General features: G+C 42.4%; 3 protein-coding genes across 6 annotated transcripts; 1 reads left to right on the top strand and 2 right to left on the bottom strand.

Moving 5' to 3' along the window:
• Positions 1-3840: 3840 nt before the first annotated feature.
• mrps7.L (mitochondrial ribosomal protein S7 L homeolog) lies at positions 3841-7825 on the top strand. Its single transcript, NM_001093260.1, is given in 5 exon segments — positions 3841-3953; positions 4963-5154; positions 5575-5638; positions 6170-6337; positions 6416-7825. Coding segments are annotated over 5 exon segments (702 nt in total). The 5' UTR covers positions 3841-3897; the 3' UTR covers positions 6638-7825.
• On the bottom strand, positions 6921-16068 carry mif4gd.L (MIF4G domain containing L homeolog). 4 transcript variants are annotated; one of them, XM_018233893.2, is made up of 7 exons: positions 15905-16068; positions 14601-14759; positions 13924-14060; positions 12940-13049; positions 11443-11598; positions 9495-9587; positions 6921-8915 (listed from the first exon to the last, which is right to left on the bottom strand). In XM_018233893.2, the coding sequence occupies exons 3-7, from the start codon at positions 14006-14008 to the stop codon at positions 8688-8690; spliced, it is 672 nt and encodes a 223-aa protein (XP_018089382.1). In that variant the 5' UTR covers positions 14009-14060; positions 14601-14759; positions 15905-16068; the 3' UTR covers positions 6921-8687.
• A 5097-nt stretch (positions 16069-21165) lies between these two features.
• armc7.L (armadillo repeat containing 7 L homeolog) lies at positions 21166-25303 on the bottom strand (the record flags this gene model as incomplete). Its single annotated transcript, NM_001092360.1, is given in 3 exon segments — positions 21166-21800; positions 24868-25011; positions 25207-25303. Coding segments are annotated over 3 exon segments (579 nt in total). The 3' UTR covers positions 21166-21441.
• Positions 25304-26488: the final 1185 nt, after the last annotated feature.

Here is a 26488-nt window from a genome sequence, read left to right as displayed (position 1 = left end):
TGAAATTATCCTACGATGGAACTACTTCATGTTTATGGATGAATTCTTTTTACAGATCAGGGGTACGGCCATGGGGTCGAATGTGGCCCCCTCCTATGCTAATATATACATGGGAAAATATGAGGAAAAATGTATCTACACAAATTGGTGGTTTAAAAAGCATTGTTTAAAGTGGCTACGCTATATTGATGATGTCTTTATGCTATGGAGGGGGCCACGTTCGTCGCTTGATCAATTCTTTTGGGAGATTAATTCAGTATGTACATATATCAAGTTTACAATCCATGTTGATCCAAAGGAGATAGCTTTCCTAGATACTAGAGTATATGTGGCTGATAGTAAGTTGCAAACTGATCTTTTTACGAAGGAGACAGATAGAAATACCCTTTTACATTTTTCCTCCTTTCATCCACTCCAGACAAAAAACTCACTTCCCAAATCCCAATTGGCTCTGGTAAAAAGGATAGTGTCAGATGAAGGACTTGCACAAGTAAGAATGGAGGAAATGACTGAGAAGTTTATAAGTAGAAAATATCCAAGAAAGGTGGTACAAAGCCAAAAAGAAAGAATGGAACAATTGGATTGAAAGAGTTTATTAACTAAATCAGTAAAACGAGATATGCCTAGGATTCCTTTTGTGTCTACGTATAACACACTAAGTGATCAGATTGGAAAAATTCTAAAAAAACATTGGAGTGTTCTACAAACAAATCTAGGGGAGATATCCAGCTTCCAGAATCCACCAGTGATGTCTTTTAAAAAAGCACGTACTATTGGATCTTTGCTGGTGAAAGCGGATGTGGGTTCAGAGATAAAATGCAAACAGTCAGTTTTGCGCCCAGTTAAAAAGGGAACCTTCCCGTGCTGCATGTGTAATTGTTGTAACAATGTGCAAAAAGGTGAAGTGATTTATCACCTGAGAAACGGGGTCCCTATTCCTATCTCTGGCCAATATATGTGTACAACTACATTTGTAGTGTATGTAAATAAATGCCCGTGTGGCTTGGTATATGTTGGACAGACATCACGTATGGCCAGAGATAGGATTAGGGAGCATAAATCTGCCATCAAAAATAAAAGAATGGAACAACCAGTGGCACGGCATTTTGCAGAGAAGGGACACGCTGTTCACCAGTTAAAATTTCAGATAGTGGAGACAGTCCAAAGGATGAGAAGGGGTGGTAATCGTCTAAAAAAACTATTATATAGAGAAGCCTGGTGGATTCAGAAACTGGATAGTCTGTCACCAAATGGACTGAACCTGGAATATGACTTGGTTCCTGTTTTTAGGTAACTTAGTGGTTTTAACATTGTTTTAATGCCCTTCCCTTTTTTCACAGTTTTTATCTCGATACAATTTGGCCACATAGAGAATGGAACATTATAACAAGATAAGTGAAGCCTTGTATCGTTTTTGTGATATATTGTTTCTTTATGTATCAATGTTTAAGCAACACTAGATGGTGCTATGCTGCACTAGGATAAAAGGAGGAAATGTACATATGTTAATTAGCTTGATAAAGAGCCAGGCGGCTCGAAACGTTGCTCTGCTGTTGCCCTGCATGTGAAAAATAAAGGCTTTTATTTTATGGAGTGCTGCCCGTTTGAATTCAACCTAAAACACAGCTCAATTAATACCATTATCTCTGAAGTGGGGTATAAAGTCCTCTTCATATGGTACCTGACGCCTGTGAGATTAGCTAGGATACATCATGCTCCACAAGACAACTGCTTCCAGGGTTGCTCATCCTCAGGTACCATGGCACACATATGGTAGTCGTGCCCAAGAGTGATAAGATTTAGGACTCGGGTGTACAATATGATTTTTTCTATTTTGCAACTTAACCTAGTAAAGACCCCATCTGAAGCCCTCTTGGGAGTTCCCCCTAAAAGAGTTCCTAAACTGAAGCTAAAATTATTGAACCATATTTTCCTAGCCGCTAGGCAAACCATTGCTAAATCGTGGAAATCTCCTAACATCAATTTTGCAATGTTTAAAAGCAAACTGGACTGGATCTTCATTAATGAGAGACTTTCCGGCCTAGCCTCTGAAAATCTTCCTAAAGTAATGAAGATCTGGCAGCCTTGGATTTCATATAGGTTTAGCGACTCCCTCCCTCTTAGTATAACATCACTATAAAGCCTGTTCTACAAAATTGGAAATACTGCATATATAATTCTATACACACACCATTAATGAGACATAGAATGTGAACTTAATTGTTGTTCTTTGTCCCTTTAGGTTTTATTTCATTTTTCCCTTCACCTTTTTTTTCCCTCTTCTTTTCTCTATAGGTTTCCTTCTCTGTTCTCCTAGGATACCTAGCGTTAATAACTTTAAACACATTTCTGATGTTTATTCCAAGTTTAAATAACTAACAATGATGAACCTAACTGCCATCCTGTTACAAACTGTTTGCATTCCACATGGAACTGTTTCCAAAGCTAACGGGGAAACTCAACCGAATACCCAGTGCCGTTAACTATTGGTTCTCTCTATTGGGGCATACCTCTGTTGAAAATACTGTGTAACCAAGCGCAAAACAATTATTTAAGTATGGTTGAATTTTGCAACTGTTTATTATTTTCAAAACATTGTATAACTATCAACAATGCAGTTTCTCAAACAATGTCATTTTCTGTGAAAGTTCAATTCTTGAAAATTTTCATAAATAAAAACATTTTAAAAGAAATAAGAACGTACCAGTGTTTTATACTCATTTATGTATAGAAGAATTGTGCTTAAGAAAAGTAGTGTTTCAGGCTGATTTATTGAATATTTCTGCAAAACCCCTAATAATTCCTCCCTTCTCTTCCACTTCCTACTCCCTGAATTCCCAGGCTGTGCAGGGGAGCCGGCGGCTCTCAGCTCACTGCACTGTAGGACAGGAACCAATCAGCAGCTAGCAGGACCTGATAGGGAACTGAAGCCTGTCTGTGCTTGTGTGAATGCAGGGCTGTGATTGGCTGTCCCCCTCATACTGTGCTTCTGGCAGGGACACACCCACCCCTCATTTAAAACATGGACAGGGACCAATGAACATCTATAGGGATCTCTAATAAAGGGGCTCTTTTCAATTGGTCATCACTACTTATAGTTTCTCTATTAGTTCCCTACTTTCTAGCTTTCAACATCATTGACACCAGCAACCAAAACATCTAATGTTCTGTGAAGATGAAATGTTATTGTTACTTTTATTCCTTCTCTTTCTGTTCAGGCCTTCTCCTATTTATCTGTCCTTCAAACTACTGTCAGGTTGCTACAGTAAGTTGGACCCTAGCAACCTAATAGCTGCTATAATTGCAAAACTGGAGAGCAGATTCTAGAAATTTGTTAAGCTCCATGCAAATGGTAACTTGAGGAGCAATAAAGTGTGGCTAATCTTATAGAGGCAATGATGCAGCTATTATTGACACCCAGATGGGTGTGGCCCCTGGGGACCTCTTATGGTTGCCATGGTAATGATTGTATATGTCCAGTCTGACTGTGCTGGGTTATACTGGGGGCAGGCTGGGTCCCCTCTCATCCTATAGACGGGTCTCAGTTCTGGTATAAAGCAGACTCTACATGTAAGAAGGAATGAGCAACACTTTATATCAGGGCTTTATAACCTCCACACATAATGAATTGTATCCTTGCTCTCTAACACTAACACCAGAAACTAATGGTTATTGCCTCACCCCATTGGGATGTCAGTGTTGAGGTGCTGTGACCCCCGGGTGTCACTAACACTCACTCAGCCAGGACTTCAGTGTTTCCCAGTCATTATCAGCCACGGTGTTCGGCTGGGACACCGCCTCCCTATGTAATTCTCGCGTGACTTTGCAAACAAGCCGTAGAACGTCACCTGGTTTCAAAGAGTTCAACCTTGGGTCTCGCGAGCCCGGAAGTGAAAGATGGCGGCGCCCACGGGCAAGTTGTTAGTTCATCGGATACGGGCAGGACTGACATGGTATGAAATGGTCATAGAGTGGGGATACTGAGGGGAGAGGGGATATTGAGGGGAGAAGGATACAGATTGGACAGGGGATATTGAGGGGAGAAGGATACAGATTAGGACAGGGGATATTGAGAGGAGAAGGACACAGATTAGGACAGGGGATATTGAGGGGAGAAGGATACAGATTAGGACGGGAATATTGAGGGGAGAAGGATACAGATTGGACAGGGGATATTGAGGGGAGAAGGATACAGATTAGGACAGGGGATATTGAGAGGAGAAGGACACAGATTAGGACAGGGGATATTGAGGGGAGAAGGATACAGATTAGGACAGGGGATATTGAGGGGAGAAGGATACAGACTAGGACAGGGGATATTTAGGGGAGAAGGATAAAGAATGGGACAGTTAGGGGACATTGAGGAGGATAGGGGATATGGAGCACATAGCTGAGAAGAGAGGGAACGTTGCTGAGGGGAGAAGAATACATACTGCTACATGGAGAGAATACTGGAGGGAGAAGGATAGGGTTATATGGATCCGGGGAGAATGATAAAGACTTGTGTGGGGGGGGGGGGCGATAGTTAGGGGAGAAGGCTACTACACACTGGGTCAGAGAGCGGGGATTCTGAGGGGAGATTCATAGAGACTGAGGCAGAGAGGGGATGATGAGGAGACAGGGGCAGAGAGAGAGGGGATACAGAGGAGAAAAAGAGACCGTCTGTGTCAGAAAGGGGACAACGAGGGAGAAAGATACAGACAGGGGCAGAGGGGATGCTGAAGGGAGAGGGATACAGACTTGTGTAGAGCAAGGATACTGAAGGGAGAGAAATAGAGACTGGGGCAGAGGGGGGGTACTGAGTGGAGAGAGTTGGCTCTGAGGTAGAGGGGTGAGTTAAGGGCAGAGGGACGTTGGGAATACTATAGACAGGTGATAGAGGAGGGGAATACATGTGTTTAAGTTGAATGTTTACAGTTTGGCTTTTATCCTGAATTTATGTTGTGACTTATCTCCTTGCAGCCTGACCCAAGTCAGATGGAGCAGGTACAGCCCCCAGTATCTTGATCCTGAAACAGACAAGCAGGTTTACAGCCGTCCCCTGGAGGAGCTAAGCGAGCAGGAGCGGACAGAACGAGAGCTGAAAATTGTCAGACCTATCAAAGCAGCGCCTTCCAATGTGACCAGCTCTGTCTTTAGTGACCCAACTATTAGGTACAGACACATCCACATTCATTTTTTTTTTAGTTGATAGAGAAAACTTGCATGTTGAACATGTCACATGATTAGGGTTGCCACCTGGCCGGTAAAAATTATGCTTGATGCCGATGTTATTAATAGGAAAAGATGGCAAGAATATAGGAAGGCCGGTATTTTTTTCCAGAGAAGGTAGCAACTCTACACATGATGCAACCAATTCAGCATGTTGTTTATATCAGACACCACTGTGTCCACTTACCCATCATTTGAATGTATATGAGGTATGGTTACTGTAAACTATTTTTTACCCATCATTTTGTTGAATGTATTACATGGAATAACCAAATCAGTGAAGGCAAACCACACAGATGTGATATGAAACTTTGTGTCTACAAGTGAATGGAGAATCAGAACGTAACTCCTTTTGTCTTACAGTAAATTCACCAATATGATGATGAAAGGAGGCAACAAGAATCTGTCGCGCTCCATTATGAATCAGGTTGGTTCTGACTTTATCCTTTACTTATAAACCAGCTACAATCAGTTTACAATCTAAGGCCCCTGTCACGTTCACACAAATACACACTTAGGGGGCTAATCATCAAAATCCACCTTTTTCTGATTTTTTTTAAAACAAAAAAGTCCAACCAAACTATCTAATTAACTAATTCACGATTTGACCTTATTTATTATAGAAAAAAAAAATTTATCGTATTAGGGAAAACTATAAAATCGAGAGAAAACCCGAATCGTAGATTTTTTTGAGTTTTTTCCTGAATCGTAAGAAGCCCCAAATAGATGGATTTTTGGGCTAATTCCAGCGCAGACCACAGAAACTTCCAAATAGGATTGGGACCTCTCCCATTGACTTATGATGCTGGAGTTTCAGATTCCGACTTTTTTGCAGCATCAGGGTATAACAAATCTCGAATAACTCGAATAGTTTTTAGCACTCAGACTTTAATAAATAACCCCCTTGGGTCAGTTATATGTTGCAAATATATTGCTATGTCAATTTTTGCCATTGTAGACATTAGAGCAAATAAAGAGGACACAGCTGGAAAAATATTACAAGGCCCCTGAAGAGGAGAGGGCAAGCATAGAGTGCAATCCCTACACTATCTTTCATCAAGCTCTGCACAACTGCCAGCCCATCATTGGCCTTACCAGCATTCTGAGAGGAGGCAAATCATACCAGGTACTTTTAGAGACCACATAGTGTGAGAATACCAGATCCTCAAATAAAGGAGAGTGAATTTTTTTTTTTCTTCTCCAGGTCCCCACTCCATTGAAAGAGAATAGGCGCAGGTTCCTGGCTATGAAGTGGTTAATCACAGAGTGCCGCGACAACAAACACCGCCGGACACTAATGTATGAAAAGTTGTCCCAGGCTTTACTCGATGCTTACCAGATGCAGGGAGAGGTGGTGAAGAAAAAACACGAGTTGCATAAAATGGCTGAAGCCAACAGAGCGTTTGCTCACTTCCGCTGGTGGTAGGCAGTTACCAAGACTTGTACATAGAGATTTGTGTGGGTTTCCCTTTTATCCATGAGGCCCTGCATGATATCCAAGAATTTTTGGCTGAAAAGAAAGATTCCTTTCTGTATTGGGTATGTCAAAGAAACCGCATGTTGCAAGAATCAAACCGGATGGCACAGTATGAATATCTGTCCCATTTTGCTCTATGGCTCTGTACATACACACAGAAAAAGTACTTATAATGGGGTAGGCAAAAACATCTTTCAAGTCAACAAAAGATCCAAAATGAAAGACGCAAGTGTAGTGTAGAAAAACTTTATTAATAAAATTTACCATAAAAGCAACTTCCTTTGTACAGGTGAAATCATTACAAAGGGTTTTTTTTTTTAAATGTACGTCGTTCAGACAATTTTTTATTTTATTTTATAAAACAACTTTTTGAATTACCCAGCAGAGTATAAACTATGTATTGCCCTACACAAGAGGCGGTCATGATGTGCAGAGCATGCAATCCCTCTCTCCATTTAGAGCACCAGGCTCTGTGTGGGTGCTGCCTGCTTCGTATCTCTGCTTACATGAAATGGCGGCAAATATAAAAGAAAACCTGAGAGCTGGTGGCAGAGGAAGCCCACAGATGCATATATCTTACACCTACTGTGGCACTCATGTGACATGGCGGGATTCATGAAGTTCTGGCAGTTTACTTTTTCCTCTGATCACAGTGAATCTAGTATGGTTATAAGTTATTCTTTAAAGGGCGATTTCAAGCATTTTGTAGCTTCTGTCGGTGGGGACAAAGCCCTCTAAATCATCTCCTCCCATTTACCTTTCAGTGAGTATTTCTTGCCAGTGCCTGTTGGTAGGTGTTTAATGTTCCAAAATTGTGACAAATTCAACATGAAATTGATTTTAAGGGGTGGTTGACTAAGTTAACTTTTGGTACGTTATGGCTAAATCTAAGCAACTTTTCAATTGGCCTTGATTTTGTTTTTTTTATAGTTTTTAATTATTTGCCGCCTTCTTCTGACTCATTTCAGCTTTCAAATGGGGTTCACTGTTCCCATCTAAAACAAAAGCTCTGTAAGGCTACAAATGTATTGTTATTGCTACTTTTTATTGCTCATCTCTCTATTCAGGCCCTCTCCAAATAATCTTCCAGTATCTGATTTGTATCAATGCATGGTCGCCAGGAAAAATGCAAATGCTGAATAAAAAGCTAAATAACTGAAAAGCTAAAAAGAAATTAAAATTAATTGCAAATTGTCTCCGAATATCACTCTCTACATCATACTAAAAGTTAATTCAAAGGTTAACAACTCCTTTAAAACATTTTGTTTCTCTACCAAGTACACCATGTGTGCAATTATCCTTGGGGGACAAGTTACACATGGAACTTCCTACGCTGATGGAAAAGTACCAATACTATGCCAAACTGCCTTGTGTATTCGCTTTTAGGTGGATTTATACCTAAAAATGCCCAACATTTGCACAGGGTGTTTAATATTGGAATTTTCTCTGCCAGAGCAGATAATGCCACAGAACCCTGGAATGTGCCACCATATTAACTAGCCTTTGTTTAGTAACACACAACAAGACTGATAACCTGCCTTACCCTTCAACTCCAGCATGTTAAAGTGTTATGCTTTTGCAAAAGAACTCTAATAATACAAACCCTATTTGCTTTACTTTAGTGCTGCAAATCCATTACGCTGCTCAAACTAATTTTAGTGCCAAAAAGCCATGATGCTTTTGAGCATGTCCAATGAAATCCCCTAAAGTTTATGCTCTGGGCTTCCATTTGTCCTTCTCTGACCAACTGCACACGCTGACCTAACTATGGTTGAATCAAGGCCAAAAACAAAATATGACACTGGCTGAGCCAGACATCCGATACTAGGGGCATATTTTACATATGAAAGGGAGGCGTAAGGTGTATGTCTTTGGGGAGCTCCTCTGCATTAACACTTCCTTTCTGAAACGCGTCTTTCATGGCTCTGCGGCAACTAAAGGGTTTATAAAATCTTGTGCTTTTAATGTACATGTAGGATAAAATCCAACGTCTATGGAATCAGTCCGACACTTCACTATAATAATAGTTCTGTGCAGCGTCAGTCATACGCCAACCGGCCGCCCTATACTCAATCATCTCGAGCAGCAGGAGCTGGGTTAGTGAACTGAGGCCTCCCTGCAGGAGGAAACTGTCTCTCAGCTGCGAGAAAAGATCATCCATACGCTGGCAGTTCATCTTCTCCAGCTGCTCCCCTACCCGATGTAACTGTAATACCAAGCAATCAACCTGAAAAAAATATAAGATAAGTTAACAATGCGTGATACAGCAGGAGGTTTGTCAATAGTATTTAGCAGGCTTGGTGGACAAGACAATCAAACAAGGAACTGTGTATGGAAAGAAGCTGATTTGTCACTTTGTTAGCACAGTTCTCGCTTGAGAAGTCATTCTGGGTAGAAAGGAGGCTTATCAGATGACCGGGTAAAGCTGGCCATAGATGTTGAGATTTTTAAAAGACCCGATCGCCATCGTGAGACCACGATTATCCTGGAACGATCGTACGAATGGTCCATCAACTAAAAAGACCAATTTTCCAGGAAAACAAAGGGGAGCTGCCTGCTTGGCCCTGCAAACATAGAGAGATTGCACTGGGACAGACAAAGATTTTTTAACCTGGCCAATCAATTTCCTGACAGATGTCGGGCGAAAAATCGTAAGATGTTTGATCATTCAACTCCCGCTAACCGCACAATAATTTCAATGGATTGGTCGGACTTTGCTAAAATCGGTCGTTCGGCAAGAGAAATCTTTGCGACTATGGGAACCTTTAGAGTCAATACAGATCACTGGAAGGTTATGCTCACTTACCTCCTCTTCCCTTTTCAGACTCTCAGGCTGTACCAAATCAAATAGGCAGTCGTACACAGGATGAACTAGAGCCAGCATCGGCATGTTATTCACCTAAAATGGAGAGGTCTGACATTTACAGATGTACTCAATTGAAACAGGGCCTGCAGCTGCTGAAATCTCATGCTCTCCAGTCATCCCACTGGACAAACATCTGCTTCCTACCACCTTGCCTTATACAGTTAGGAACTAAAGCCTTTTTTTTAACACAATCACTTCATTTCAGGGTCTCAAAAGTAATTGGACCATTGACTCAAAGGCTATTTCATGGGCAGGTGTGGGCAATTTCTTTGTTATGTCATTATCAATGAAGCAGATAAAAGCCCTTGGGGGGGGGGTGCTTGTATGTGGAAGATTTTGCTGTGAACAGACATGAGGTCAAAGGAGCTCTCCATGCAGGTGAAACAAGCCATCCTTAAACAGCAAAAAAACCATCATAGAAATTGCTACAATATTAGGCTTAGTCCACACCACGCGATTCTGGGAGAAGCTACTTCCAGCAACTTCGCAAAATGAAGTGCCAAGTGTGTCATAACGCAGGTGGCTCTCATTACAGCCGGCGCAGGAGAAGAGGAAGCGCTTCGGGGAGATAAGTCGCCTCAAAGAAGAGGTGATTAGTCGCCAGGGTACTAAATCTCCCCGAATCGCCTGGTGTGGACTAAGCTTTAGGAGTGGCAAAATCTCCAGTTTGGTTAACTCAGCAATACAAAAAGACCTGGATGTCTACAGAAGACAGCAGTGGTGGATGATCACAGAATCATTTCCATGGTGAAGAAACCCCTTCACAACAACCAATCAAGTGAACAACACTCTCCAGGAGGTCAGCGTATCAATATCCAAGTCTACCATAAAGAGAAGACTGCATGAAAGTAAATACAGAGGGTGCACTGCAAGGTGCAAGCCACTCATAAGCATCAAGAATAGAAAGGCTAAATTGGACTTTGCTTAAAAAAAAAAAAAAATCTAAAAAAGCCAGCACAGTTCTGGAAAAACATTCTTTGGACAGATGAAATAAAGATCAACCTCTACCAAAATGATGGCAAGAAAAAAGTACGGAGAAGGCGTGGAACATATCATGATCCAAAGCATACTACATCTCTATAAAACATGGCGGAGGCAGTGTGATGGCTTGGGTGTGCATGGCTGCCAGTGGCACTTGGACACTAATGTTTTTCCATGATGTGACACAGGACAGAAGCAGCCAAATTAATTCTGAGGTGTTCAGAGACACTGTCTGCTCAAATCCAGCTAAATGCAGTCAAATTGATTGGGAGGCGTTTCATAATACAGATGGACAATGACCCAAAACATACAGCCAAAGCAACCCAGGAGTTTATTAAAGCAAAGGAGTGGAATATTCTTGAATGGCCAAGTCAGTCACCTGATCTGAACCCAATTGAGCTGCATTTCACTTGTTGAAGACTAAACTTCGGGACACAAAGTCCATCAAACAAAGAGCAACTGAAAGCCACTGCAGTAAAGGTCTGGCAGAGCATTAAAAAGGAGGAAATGCAGAATCTGTTGATGTCCATGAGTTCAAGACTTCAGGCTGTCATTGCCAGCAAAGGGTTTTCAGCCAAGTATTAGAAATTAACATTTTATTTCCAGCTTTTTAATTTGTCCAATTACTTTTGAGCCCCTGAAATGAAGTGATTGTGTTAAAAAAAAGGCTTTAGTTCCTCACATTTTTATACATTCTTTTTGTTCAACCCACTGAATTAAAGCTGAAAGTCTGCAGTTCAACTGCATCTGAGTTGTTTCATTTAAAATTCATTGTGGTAATGTACAGAACCAAAATTAGAAAAAAAAGTTGTCTCTGTCCAAATATTTATGGACCTAACTGTATATGTGCCATACCCACTCGCAATCATAAAGGCTCAGAGCCTGTAATACCCCACTCTCTGCTCACCCTAAGATAGTCGAAGACGTTGCACATGAAGCCGACGTAGCACACCCACTCCTGCAGAGAGCGAGCCCTTGTCTCCTTCCGGTTCTTATACTCCACCTGCAGCCGGTTCAGGAGGCTGGAGCGAAACATGGTGCGCCCTGTCTGCTTGCTCTCCGCCTATGGAAAAGGAGCAATGGTTGTAACACAGTGCCAGAGTGTACCAACTGACTTCGTTACATCCAAGAAAGTGATCATTAGTGTCACCGTTAAGTCCATTTGGCGTGAAACATTTTTATTGGCCCCCCTAAGCAGCTTCCTACTAATCTCTATGGTTGGCGTTATGTAGTTTTGGCCATTAGGGAAAACTGTTGCTCCATCAAATCACTTTACACCTCTTCTCATGGCCCTCACAGGTCTGTGCAATGTAAAAATGTTAGGTCAAGGCACACCCACTTAGAGATCGCTGGAAAAAGAGCAGCAGTACTGGAGAGAGAGAGCAGTACTGGAGAGACTGGATTCATTGGTGAGTGAGTGGACTCTTAAAGGAGATCTAAACCCTAAAAATGAATATGCTTAAAATGCCATATTTTATATATTGAACTTATTGTACCAGCCTAAAGTTTCAGCTTGTCAATAGCAGCAATGATCCAGGACTTCACACTTGTCACAGGGGGTCACCATCTTGGAAAGTGTCTGTGACAGTCACATGCTCAGTGGGCTCTGAGCAGCTGTTGAGAAGCTAAGCTTAGGGGTCGTGGCAAATTTACAAGCAAAAAATCTGTAATACAAGCTGATGCTACAAGGCTGATTATTAAATACTGATGCTAGTTGCACTGGTTTCTGTGCTGCCATGTAGTAATTATCTGTATTAATTACTAATCAGCCTTTATACTGTGACATTTCTATTCTATGTGTACTGTATATTGTGAGTGGGTCCCTAAACTCAGTGACAGCAGCACAGAGCATGTGCAGTGAATCAGCAGAAAAGAAGATGGGGAGCTACTGGGGCATTTTTGGGGAGACAGATTTTTACTGCTAAAGGGCTGTGGTTGCCTTGGGCTGGTACAGAAGTCAAAAACATGTAAAACATTTCTAGCTACTTTAGTTAGGCCTCCGAGTATTGTGCAACAAAGGACACCTGCACCCACAAGAACCCCTCTCCAACTGTGTGATCCTGGGCTGCTCTCCTCCCAGTATTCAGAAAAGGAGAACAAAGCAACCTGCTGCCTCAGGTCAGCAGTATAAAACTCATCTCATTGGAAAACAGAATCCATCACCCAACTACCTGCACACTGAACAGACTTATCACCCAGGTTTGTGCTCTCCAATTAACCCTTTCACTGCTAGTCAATGTGACTGTGCTTTTATATGGTCACAGAACTCCTCGGTGACTTAGAATATGCTGATATTTTACAATACGGGGTACATTATTCACGAGAGAGAGAGAGAGCACTCTGAGCAATGTCACATTGTTACATGTAGGATATTTACTAATGTGGACATTTGTTGGCTTCTCACCTGGATAATAGTATAGCACATCCTTCCTGCTTCCCTGCTGAAGGTGGTATCTCTTAGTGACTGATCTGCAATCACATTTGCAGCCTTTTCTAAGTCCACATTCCCTGGTTCTGTCGCACATAAAAAAAATGATACTTAATCATACTTAAATATTTTTTTCATTTACTTATCTTGTACACAGAATAATAACTCCAGCAATGTGGCAGCTCTCACATATATGTATAAATACAAATATACAGAGAAGGAATGTTCTGGGCACACAATAAGCTATACCCTCATACTGTACTGTCTAAGGAAACAATAGGACTCCTTCCTCCCATAGGTATAAATACAAATATACAGAGAAGGAATGTTCTTAGACAGTACCCTCATACTGTACTGTCTAAGGGAATCAATATGGCACCTTCCTCCCATAGGTATAAATACAAATGTACAGAGAAGGAATGTTCTGGGCACACAATAAGCTATACCCTCATACTGTACTGTCTATGGGAATCAATATGGCACCTTCCTCCCATAGGTATAAATACAAATGTACAGAGAAGGAATGTTCTGGGCACACAATAAGCTATACCCTCATACTGTACTGTCTAAGGGACTCAGTATGGCACCTTCCTCCCATTGGTATAAATACAAATGTACAGAGAAGGAATGTTCTGGGCACACAATAAGCTATACCCTGATACTGTACTGTCTAAGGGAAACAATATGGCAGCACTAACCCATAGGTTTACATACAAATATACAGAGAAGGAATTTTTTGGGCAACCAATAAGCTATGCCTTTTAACTGTACTGTCTACTAGAAACATTATGGCAGCTCCCACCCATTTGTGTGAAAGTGAGAGCTGCTGGGGATTGCTAATAGAAGTAGCTCAATATTATTTTAGTGAACTACAGGTTGCCCTCCCCTCCCATGGAGCCGATTAGGGATACTTGTTTTTACATATTGAATACATAGGAAGAATGATTACATGCGAATAACCTTTTAGTGCTGTTTTTAGAAGATTCTGGATGTCAGCATCAAATGCCTGCATCTTGTAGTCTTCCTGCTCTTCGCTGTCTGCCATAATCGCAATGGTGACCAGTGGGGGAAGGGAACACAGTCACCACTACATGGGGCTAGAAAATTATAATAATCCACATTAAAGAGCCTGAATTAAAAAATGTGTTAAAATGACAGCTCGCAGCTGTAAAGATGCAGGTGCAACTAGACACTAGAAACTCCACCCGAGACATATTGCAACTTTCCAATATACAATGTTTATCTATCTCTTCCTGTTTTCTAGTTCTGACTCTTGAAACAATGTAGCAAAAGTTAGTTCCCTTCCGAGTCTGTTAATCAGCTGACTTCTGCTGCACTGTTTCAGGAGTGAAGACCGGCAGTGCACACAATATAAACAGCGCTTTCAATAGCAATTACATTTACACATGACTGCAAACAGCAGATATTTTGTACTGAGTGCATATTGAGAAGTTGTTTATGTGGTTTTACTCAGTTCAAAGTTAAAAATAAAAAATGTTCCCAGCAATATAATTCCCACGTACTGAACCATAAAACATACTGCTTTGGGACTGGTATGGCTTTGGAAATGGGCGGTAACCCCCCCCCCCAACCCAGTCTGATTCTCGGGGTGCTCAGCAGACATGCATTTGGCTCACCGACACAATGGGCTCCCACGTCCCTCTCAGCTCTCATCCAGCCTATCCCAGAAGAATGTGCAGCTTCATCAGATTTTGCAGGGAGTGAGGGTCACGTGATGCACAAAGTAACATCCAGGCACCCCCCGCTCTGTGCCAGCTACCATCATGATGGCGGACCTGCATCATGATGGGGGAGTTATCAGTATATGTGTGGAGGGGTCGGTATCCATATACCTACACAACACTGCAGCCCATACTCCCAATAGTGCCCTGTACTGGATACCCCTTCCATATAATGGATACCCCCTCCATATAATGGATACTCCCCTCCCCATGTGCTGGATACCCCCTCCATATAATGGATACTCCCCTCCCCATGTACTGAATACCCCCTCCATATACTGGATAACCCCTCCATATGTACTGATACCCCCCCTCCATATAATGGATACTCCCCTCCCCATGTGCTGGATACCCCTCCATATACTGGATACCCCCCTCTAAATACTGGATACCCCCTCCATATAATGGATACTCCCCTCCCCATGTGCTGGATACCCCTCAATATACTGGATACCCCCCTCTATATACTGGATACCCCCCTCCATTTAATGGATACTCCCCTCCCCATGTGCTGGATACCCCCTCCATATACTGGATACCCCCCTCCATATAATGGATACCCCCCTCCATATGTACTGATACCCCCCCTCCATATAATGGATACTCCCCTCCCCATGTGCTGGATACCCCTCCATATACTGGATACCCCCCTCTAAATACTGGATACCCCCTCCATATAATGGATACCCCCTCCATATAATGGATACTCCCCTCCCCATGTGCTGGATACCCCTCAATATACTGGATACCCCCCTCTATATACTGGATACCCCCCTCCATTTAATGGATACTCCCCTCCCCATGTGCTGGATACCCCCTCCATATACTGGATACCCCCCTCCATATAATGGATACCCCCCTCCATATAATGGATACCCCCCCACACCTCTCCATATGTACTGATACCCCCTCCCCATGTACTGGATTACCCTACCCCCTCCAATTACTGGGCTGTGTATGGGATGTAGGGGTGCCTATAAAAGCACATCCGGGTAAACAGAACATTCCTATAGTAGGAAGAAAGTAAACAATAGAGAGGACATATTGGAAGTTCCCTGGTGAACCTGTTGGTACAGTGAGTAAGAAGGAGCCAGGGGAATGAATGCTGTGTCCTTAGTACAGTGGAACAACCATCTCTGCTTCCCCGGAGCATTCGTGCCTTTCTCTAGTCAAAACACCCGCCCACGTCACCGCCTCACCTCTCAACAGCTTCTCATTATCCCACGGTCTCAACCAGCCGCTCAATGTCTGGCTCAGAGATCTCAGGACAGACCGCCGCTCGGCTCAGTACGGGCCACAACGCACAGCGACATCTAGCGTCCATCTGCGCGAAACGGAGAACTTGTGAAAAACAGCGGCACCTACAGGACACCCGGAGAAAAGCATCACCTGGAGTCTACACTGACACCCACCTGACTCATTTTTATCATTGATTGATCATGACATTGATACATTTTATAAGGAGCATAAAAATGCCCTGTGTGATATATTTGAAGTCTCATCATAATTCCTCCTGTAAATACAGCTGCAAGTTGTGCCTCAGGTGTGATCAGGCCAGAGAGGCTACTACAAGGTGCCATAGAAAGTTGCTATTTAGTGGCTGGCGGGGAATTTGATTGGGCCTCTGTGTACTTAAAGGGGCAGATTTATCAAGGGTCGAAGTGAATTAGAGGGAATTTTCGAAGTAAAAAAGTTTGAAATTCAAAGTAATTTTTTTGGATACTTCGACCGTCGAATAGGACACTACGACTTCGATTTGAAGTAAAATCGTTCGAATATTCGACCATTCGATAATCGAAGTACTGTCTCTTTAAAAAAAACTTTGACTTCAATACTTCGCCAACTTAAACCTGCCGAAGTGCTTTGTTAGCCTATGGGGACCTTCTATAGCATTTTTTGAAGGTTTTGGAAGTCGAAGTAAAATCGTTCGAGCGATCGCTGGAATCCTTCGAAACGTTCGATCGAACGATTTTACTTTGACCGCAGGATACCCAAATTCTATAAAAAAAAAAACGTCGACTTCGATATTCGAAGTCGAAGTATTTCAATTCGATGGTTGAATTTCGAAGTATTTTTAACTTCAAAATTTGACCCTTGATAAATCTGCCCCAAAGGGTTGGTTCACCTTAAAGTTAACTTTTAGTATTTTACAGAATGGCTAATTCTAAGCAGCTTTTCAACTGGCCTTTTTTTTCTTTTCTTATAGTTATTTGCATTCTTTTTCTGATTTTTTCCAGCTTTCAAATGGGGGGGCTAAAAAAAAAAATGCTCTGTAAGGCTACACATGTATTGTTATTGCTACTTTTTATTACTCATTTTTCTACTTAGGCACCTCTCCTATTCATATGCTAGTGTCCCTAAATCAAAGCATGGTTGCTAGGGTAATAAGGGGCAGATTTATCAAGGGTCGAAGTGAATTCGAGGAAATTTTCGAAGTAAAAAAATTCAAAGTGATTTTTTGAATACTTCGACCATCGAATAAGTTACTACGACTTCGAATTTATTTTGACTTCCATTCGAAGAAAATGGTAGTGTAATTTAGAGTTAAAAACGACACCATAAAAATCATGACTGCGTCCCTTTAAGGTTCCTTGCAGAGATAACTTTATGTGCAACGGGGTCAGTATATATTGGGTGTCATTTCACAAGTTTTCAAGGGTAGATGTGCCCGAAACATGTCGTGTGGACCACAATAAATTTGCACATTAGTAGTTAAATCTGCAACTTTGTCCTTATGTTCTATAATTTGAACTTACATTACTTTACTCAAATGACATTGCAACTGAAAGCAGTATTTGTTTATCCCATTACTGTTATTTAGTGCTGACTCCAATGCAGTTGTATTCAATTTCTTCTATAACCATGTTATTCAGCTGGCTCGTGCTACACTGTTTCTGGATTCAGAACCAGCAGTGTAAAGAATGCATTTTATAGCCAGGCCCGGATTTCTACTTGGGCCATAGGCCAGAGGGTCTCCTGCAATGTGTGTGATCCCTCCCCAAGAGCGCCCATAGCACTGGTGATTAGGTGCGTAGTATTGCGTCCCCCCGTGCTTCTGATAATATTGCTGGGTAGCATCTTGCCCGGGCCTTTGTAGCTAGGGTTGACACCTTTTCTGGAAAAAAATACCGACCTTCCTATATATTTATCTTTTTTCCCTATTAATAACATTGGGATAAACCATCATTTTTACTGGCCAACCCAGTAAAATACCGACCAGGTGGCAACCCTATTTGTAGCCTTTCCACAAATCCTGGTTTCTAGCTAAAATCAGTAGCACTAAATGACTTAGGAAAACGAATCGCTGCAGAGTGAGGGAAGGCGATTGGGGAGATTGGTTGCTGCAAAAAGGAGGCGATTAGTCGCCAGGCGATCAAATCTCCCCAAAACGCCCAGTGTGGCCTGACCCTAAAAGAACGCTGGACAGAGGAAAAGGGGGACAACTGAGAGGAAGAAGGAGAGAGCTGGAGAAGCCATAGGAGCCTGGGAAAGGACAACATGTGAGGAATGCAGACCAGAGGGGAAGGCAGAGATGAAGCTGAACTCTATTCCCCTGCCTTTTTGGTAACAACAATGTAGACTTGTGTAATGTGTAACTGTAAATATTAAGTGTAATCATTAATGTATAACAGTCAATTGATTTATTTCACAATATATCACTTTAATATACACTTATTGGTGTGGATTCATTGTCTGCTTGCTCAAAAAAACCAGAACCCTAGTAAGTGGGTTGATCTATATATATATATATATATCTTTATTATTATTAATAATAATGATATATAATATAAACTTACATAAGACCAAGCTTGTCTCCACTGCTCTCAGCCGGCAAATGTTCTTCAGAGAAAAGTGAATCCGCTCCGTGCTCCATCTCCCCATTCATTTGAACAGCTTTCTCTTGTGTGCAGTCACAAGCAGCAGAGCAGAGGCCTGAAAATGTCAACCACCGCAAATCAATAGACATGGACAGGGCCACCATCAGGGGGCACAAGATGGACAGTCATCCTGGGCCTCCTGGCTTTTAAGTCTCAGCCTTTAAAAACATGCAGGTTGAGAGCAGCAGAGCCTAAGGTTGACAAGCAAAAAGAGAGCCACTACCTTATTTTGCTGCAAGCGGGGTGATACCAAATTTATTCCATGGTGCTGTAGACACTTTACAAAGATCAAATGTTTCGGGACCACATGGCCCTTCCTCAGCCTACAGCTGGCCAGACAGACTAATAAAAGCTGCCATCTCATCCTCCTTAAACTAAGTCAGCAGCTTATCAGTAGCGTGTATGTAGGCCGCAAAAAAGGCTGCCTGACCAATATCTGGAGAAAAACCAGGCAGATTTGAAAATCCCATTTTGTGAGGACTGTATCACCATGTTGAGGCAGACCTAAACAACAGGTCCCTGTATGCCGGCAGTATGATCCAGTCATTGGCTCCAGCCAATGATCAGATTAGCCTGATTTGGCAGAGTGCATGGGTGGCCAAGTAATTCAAAGATATGCACTTTGGTGAGCTTTGCAAACTAGCGGATCTTTCTGCTTATGCTCAGCTTTATTCTGAAAGCCTCAAATTCATTGACTACACTTTTAATTTAGAAGGTTTTTGCAAGAGGGACACAGGTCCAAACTGACATTCTATAGATTCTGGCAAATGCCAGAGGGGCTGCTATTAAATGCCATTGATAAACACTATTTATTAGGGATGCACCGAATCCAGGATTCGGTTCGGGATTCGGCCTTTTTCAGCAGGATTCGGCCGAATTGCTGGGTAGCATCTTGCCGCCCTAGACCAGCAAATTTGCATATGCAAATTAGGAGCGGGGAGGGAAAATTGCGTGACTTTTGGCTTAAAACAAGGAAGTAAAAAATGTTTTCCCCCTTCCCAACCCTAATTTGCATATGTAAATTCGGCTGAATCTTTCGCTAAGGATTCGGGGGTTCGGCCGAATCCAAAATAGTGGATTCGGTGCATCCCTACTATTTATTGGGCCTATTTGGGCCACTGTGTACTTGAAACGCCAGGGCCTCAGTCTGGGCCTGGTGGGAGACATAAGAGCTGAGATACAATTGCACTTTTAAAGGGAAAATATGGCTTTTTGAAAAGTACCTTCATTAAGTAGGCAATGATGAATAAAATATGGTGCCTGGTTTGAAAATAACACTTTTGTTGGAGATTCCCATATAATTCTCTCTGGTCCCTGCCTGCATTTATGTATATTTGTATCTATATCAAAAACAACTTCTTTACACAGCACTGTACAGTACTCTGTGGTGTGTCCTATCGCTTGAATTTCAAGAAACACTCGCACACCCTAATCAATTGGATAGAGAGCACCTGGTGCACAGCAAACAGGAGGAATCGGCCACCTCCTTAAAATACTGGAACAAAAACTTCACTGGCACACAGGATATTTCAAGCAGGAAAAACCTTGCTAGGTATTTATTGCAGCATGCAACGTTTCGGGGTTACCCCCTTTGTCATGCTTGACAAAGGGGGTAACCCCGAAACGTTGCATGCTGCAATAAATACCTAGCAAGGTTTTTCCTGCTTGAAATATCCTGTGTGCCAGTGAAGTTTTTGTTCCAGTGTCCTATCGCTTCTCCCGCAGAAGCACAGAAGAATTGGGTAACTAATCACAGTTCATGCAGGGAAGATAAACTGCAGTTCCCTGGCAGGTTTGTCTAGCATCCACAAGCGTAAAGACATAGGACAGATAACCTTTATTCCATAAAGCTTTTGCCACTGGGGTAAGGCGAGTTCAAAGCAGTTAGATATTGTATCTGTATCGTTATCCGAGTGTTCTCTACGCACCTTTTGTCTGGGAGTAACCTACTGACAAGGAATAGTTACTATTATGGAATAAAGGTTATCTCCACTGTAATACCTTTTATGAGATCTACTTGCAAGGCTGAAAGGTGTGATATTGGAAACATGCTCTGCTGACACATGATGATTCCTGCTATTTGTAGTGAACTTATACCGACACTTAGAAGCACAGTGAAGATATAATACTGGGGTCCTGAAATTTATTATCAAGCTGTTGCTGTACTTATTGCCTGTGTGTGCTTGCACTTCTCATTCCAGATTAGGTTGTGTTTTGGCTTTTATGGGTATTGGACTCTTTGACCCAGGGTTTCCATCGTAATTTTACTACAAAGTCAGAAGGGCTCTCCTCCTGGGAGGCCCAATTATCAACCCAACAGTCACTTGGGCCCATTGGGTGGTGGGCCTTACAAACAGGTAAAATGAAGCCCCTCATCTGCAAAGCCGTGTCACTGATCTGTCACAATTATATCCAAACACCACCCATGATCCAAACCAATAAGTTTCCCCTTCCCTTTCACTGCCCATGAATCGCCAGTGCTGTATTAGCTGGGAATAGCCAAGAAAGACAACTGTACCTTCTCACCAACTACAGCCCACTCACTAGGATGCTCAGTAGCGTAGATAAAAGCAGAACAGAACTTAAAAAGCAGAGTGCCCATCCTCTTTAATAATTTCAATATAATAGTATAGAAGACATAAATATATGAGGGAGCACTATCAAAGCACTCCTTAGGTCAGTTCATATCTGAATCATAAAAAAGAACAATATCTTGCAGGTGACTGCAGTCTAGCAAGGTTTACACAGCTCTCGCAAACTCACTTCATGACCAGCACTACATAAGCAGAGTATGCCAAGCTCTGAGAACAGCCGTGCTGAATTTGATTACAGTAGGGTGCAAATGTCAGACACAAATGTCAGGATGCATTAGTGGGATGTGGCATTTCTGGGAGTGGGATCCCCAATGCCGAATGCTGACTCAGTTCTTTGGCTTCTTGCACTTGCTTATCGCTGCAGTAATCCTCCAGGAAGATTGTGGCCAAGTTGCGGATTCTGCGGTTGGTGGAGAGGGAGAAGCGCACCATGCATTCCACAACAGCTGGAGTAGTGATATCAGCGCGGGAGGCAGCTGTGCACAGGTACATGAGTGTAGTCAGAGCCGAAAGCACCGTCTCTTCCCGCCGGCTGGACAGGCAATTGATGACCAGTTTCACTCCCCCAGAGTCAAGTATGTAACTCTTGTTAGTCTTGTCCAGGCAAAGATTACAGAGACCCCCTATAGGAAAAGAGAGAATGACAAACGTCACTTATTTTATAATACAGTAACAATTAAAGGCCAACTAACATTTTTAAAGATATTAAGACCTACGGTACACAAGGTGTTTTGATCACGAGTAAACGAATACTGAGGCAAGTTTTTGGGGGGAGGATTTTATAAAAGGGAGTTATCTGATGCAACACTTACTTGCGGCTTATGTGGATATAACTTAGTATTGGGGTTACAGATGCCAGAATATGTAAAAAGCATATTGTGACTCTGTTGCTTTCCCCTAGGCCACAAAATTCTTCAGTCCTGTTGGAAGCGGTTAATACAACATCACAAGATGACCAGGCTGTCACTACCCCTATTGTTAGTTTTGTCAACACAGGACGTTTATCTAGAAATAGAAGTCTTCACAACCGTTTCTAGTAAAAATGGTAAATAGAGTAGAGTTTCTCAAAGAGCAGTGGCAGGCAGGTGGTTAGGTTCAACATACAGGGGCTGATATAAAATACTGGATTTCCCTCCTCTGTGCGAATACAAATTGTCCTATCAGGCAAATTAGGAAGCCTGCATTGGCACATTGACCCAGTCCCTTTCCAATTGGTTTTCCTAGGCATTCTTTATAATCCAATCCTTGGCATGGAGGCTGAAATATTTGGTCATTCCTATTTGGCCCAGTCCAGATCCTACAGTATATGCCCACCTTTAATGTGTTTTTCCACTCCAGTAAATTCCAGCTCAGTGTGAAGGTGATGCTCTTATAGGAATCGCCCTCATTCTCCGCTGGACCCACAGGTCAGGTGATTTGTCACTCAAAAACTGCTGCAGTAATTGCCTCACAAGTGCACTCACAGGTCCAGGCAATTGCTATTAAATAAACTGGGAATTATGAGCATTTTGCTGCCCAACAGCTGAGCTGGAAATTGTGGCAAACCCCTCTAAATTGTCCCATGTGCCACTTCCCAAAGTGTGAGCCCTGCATGTAACTCTGATCAAGCCATGTGGGCACATTGCTACCAGAGCATGGTAAAAGCTGTGGCTACCACTTCATAGCCTAAAATGCCACATAGGCCTTTAGTCAGTTGAGTAACTAGTTTAGCCCTGCACTCCGCCACACTCCTGCCAGACTCATGCCTTTCTCCCAAAAAATCCCCAGTACTCCCACCCTAGATTTACTGTTTTCAAGGCTCCAGCGTTCATAATGGGTGCATCTGTTGCACCGGACCCATGGAGATGCTTGCAGTTGTATTCTCAAACGTAAACCATCATCTGTCTGTGTGCCCTCTGTTATCAGAAAGGACACTTGAAATGGAAGTTGAATGTGTTTATTGTACATAGACCAAGACCAAACTGCCCTTTAAGTTAACTTTTAGTATGTTATAGAATGGTCAATTATAAGCAACTTTTCAGTTGGTTGTCAGTTTTTTTTTTTCTTACAGTTTTTTTTTTTTAATTATTTGCCTTTTTCTTCTGACTCTTTACAGCTTTCAACTAGGGATCACTGACCCCATCTTAAAAACATATAGTCAGTAAGGCTACAAATGTATTGTTATTGCTACTTTTTCTTACTCATCTTTCTATTCATATCCACTCCTATTCATATTCCAGTCTCTTATTCAAATCAATGCATGGTTGCTAGGGTCATTTGGACACTATCAAACAGATTGCTGAAATTGCAAACTCGAGAGCTGCTGAAAAGTTAAATAACTCAAAAACCACAAATAATAAAAAATGAAAAGCAAATGCAAATTATCCAAGAATATCACTCTTTACATCATACTAAAGGTTAACTCAAAGATGAACAACCCCTTTAAAGGAACAGTAACACCAAAAAATGAAAGTGAATCAAAGTAATGAAAATATATTGTACTGTTGCCCTGCACTAGTACAGCTGGTGCATTTGCTTCAGAAACTCTACAATAGTTTATATATACACAAGCTGCTGTGTATCCATGGGGGCAGCCATTGAAGCACAGAATACACAGTAGATAACATAAGTACTTCTATAGTTTATATAAACAAGCTGCTGTGTAGCCATGGGGCAGCCATTCACAGCTGAAAAAGGAGAAAAGGCACAGGATACACAGCAGATAACAGATAAGCTATATAGTCTACAAAGACATTCTTCAGAACTTAGAAGTTATCTACTGTGTATCCCATACCTCTCAAACGTTTTGAAAATAGAAAGAGGGACAAAAAGATTTGTCGCGCATGGAACACAACATTTTTTTTCATTCCGCCCATTTTTGTGGCCACTTTCCTAATTGTGTTTTTTATGTGTAATTAAATTTTTGCTAATGAAGGTGAATTGCCTTTAAGGGCAGAGACACACGTGGAGATTCGGGGAGATTTAGTCGACTGGCGCTTCGTTTTCCAAAGTCGCCTCACAAGGAAAACGAAGTGCTCTGAGTGCCATCCCGTCTGCAATTTCGATTCTAGCTGGCGGGAAGGCAGTTTGGGAGATTAGTTGCCCAAAAAAAAGAGGGATTTGTTGCTGGGCAATTAATCTCCCCGAATCTCCATGTGTGTTTCTGCCCTTAAACTGCAAGTCACAGTTTCCCCAATAGACCTGCTTATCTTAAGTTGTTACAATTGTTTCTTTGCTTATATAAAATTGTAACTATTGAAGTGCACCCGCTGAGTATTCTGGGCTCTCTGCCAAAAGCCAATTAAGTTAGAAACTTTTTATCTTTTTCTGGCTGTTCAGTACCGGAGATCAAAGAGAAAGTCGGGACAAGCCGGGACTCTGGGTTGAACTGTCAAAATCGAGACAAAACGGGACATTTGGTATGGTATCCTGTGCTTGAATGGCTGCCCCCATGGCCACACAGCAGCTTGTTTATAAACGATAGTGTTTCTGAAGCAAACACACCAATTTTGCCAGTGCAGGGCAACAGGATATTATATTGTCTCTTCTTTAAAACACATGAATTGTTTGGTGTTACTGCTCCTTTAAGGCTACAGATTAAAGTGGAGACATTTTATTTAGACCCTATTGCTAAACATTGGGCCAAAATAAGCTCTTTTTTGGGCCCAGCATTATTTAAGATACTCTATCGCTTCCAGCCCAATCTCTCACCTATTCCAAACTCCACCAGCGTCTCGTTGTCTTCAGTCAGCATGTCCAGGAACAAATCTGCCACCTGCAGTTTCCGGAGGTTGGAGAAGTTTCGGGGCTCATAAGCAAAGTTAGCCAGATTGGCCAAGACCTGCTCTTTTGCTTCTGCACAATCAAAGAAGGGAGAGATGGTGACAAGAGGGAATAACACTTGTAATGAAACATATAGATACAGAGTGGCCCAGTTTCATGTGCTACAGTGAATAGCAAAACTGAATATTTAGAAAACTACAACCCCAGCATTCCCTACAGCATGTTACCCGCTTGGGGGGTGGGTTCATCTCTCTCTGCTTCTCTCACCTACGCTGTCCGTATCCTGGAATTCAGTCACCAGCGCCTGCAGATACTGAAACCGATCAGACTCCCGGACGCTCATTTCAACGCACTGTCAGGCGACAACATAAACGCGTCCCGGTGAGCGGAAATGATATCACCGCACGGGCAGAAGTCTCGCGCTTGGGAGCTGGGTGCCAGTTCTTGTTCTACTTCCTGGCAGGAAGGAAGCGTGAGGGCACGCGCTAGAGTGGTAAGGCGAGACCATGCTGCGGCCTGGGATTGGCTGAGGCTGATTTACGTCTACGGGTGCCGGGAACTCTAGAAATTAGACACAAAGAAAATGGCATATGTTAAATGGGTGCACTATTTATTGTTGTAATATTTTATTTAGTTTTGTAATAACATACAGAAAGGAAAAGAAAATGCAGTTTATAATTTCTTTTAATGTATTTTTCTCATCACCCGCTCTCCTTGTCACTTTCTAGTCTGACATTGAAACAGCTGCCTGTTAGTAAGCCAAATGAAGGCCCAGACTTGGCTATATCAGTACAAAAAACCCAGTGGGCCCAGGCCTTCTTGGCCTCCTTGTCTTAAAAAAATATCAAACTCACTAGCAGTTAGAGAAGAGAAGGAATGTTCTGGGCACACAATATGCTATACCCTCATTCTGTTCTGTCTACAGGAAACAATATGGCACATCTCACCCATATATATAAATCAGCTGTCGGTGGGACCTCTTGCTTCTAATCATTTGGCCTATTTCATGGCCATTATCAATTTCTATAAGAACAAAGAAGCTAAATAGATGGAATAATGGATTATAGTATGTAAAGAAAAGAGACTAGGAGAATAGAGGTTGAGTGAGGAGCGGAAGAATAATAGTACTCCTGGTCTAAGGTTTTTGGGTGGGCCCCTGGTGTCCCCCGCTGATTCTGACTAAGGAGCCGCCTGAGGCGGCTTCTGCAATGCCGCCCCCCCTCACCAACTAACGTGTCGGGAGGGGAGGCAGAAACGCTATTGCGTAGAGCGCAATTGCGCTCTCTCGCAATAGTACAGCCGAATTTCCGGTTCAAAAACCAGAAATTCGGCTCTTAAAGATGCAGGAGCGGCTTTTTGCCGCCCCTGGAATCTTTTCAGGCGCTGCCGCCTGAGGCGAGCGGCTCAGCTCGCCTCATTGGCGGCGCGCCCCTGGGCCCAGGACCCCCAGTCTGACACTGAGGGCGGGTCGGGGAAAATCCCAACCCGCACATCACTAGTATAAATGCAAATATACAGAGAAGGAATGTTCCGGGCACACAATTAACTA

This window comes from Xenopus laevis, chromosome 9_10L (assembly GCF_017654675.1).
Source record: "Xenopus laevis strain J_2021 chromosome 9_10L, Xenopus_laevis_v10.1, whole genome shotgun sequence".
NCBI lineage: Eukaryota > Metazoa > Chordata > Amphibia > Anura > Pipidae > Xenopus > Xenopus laevis.
This window is presented reverse-complemented; position numbering and strand designations above follow the sequence as displayed.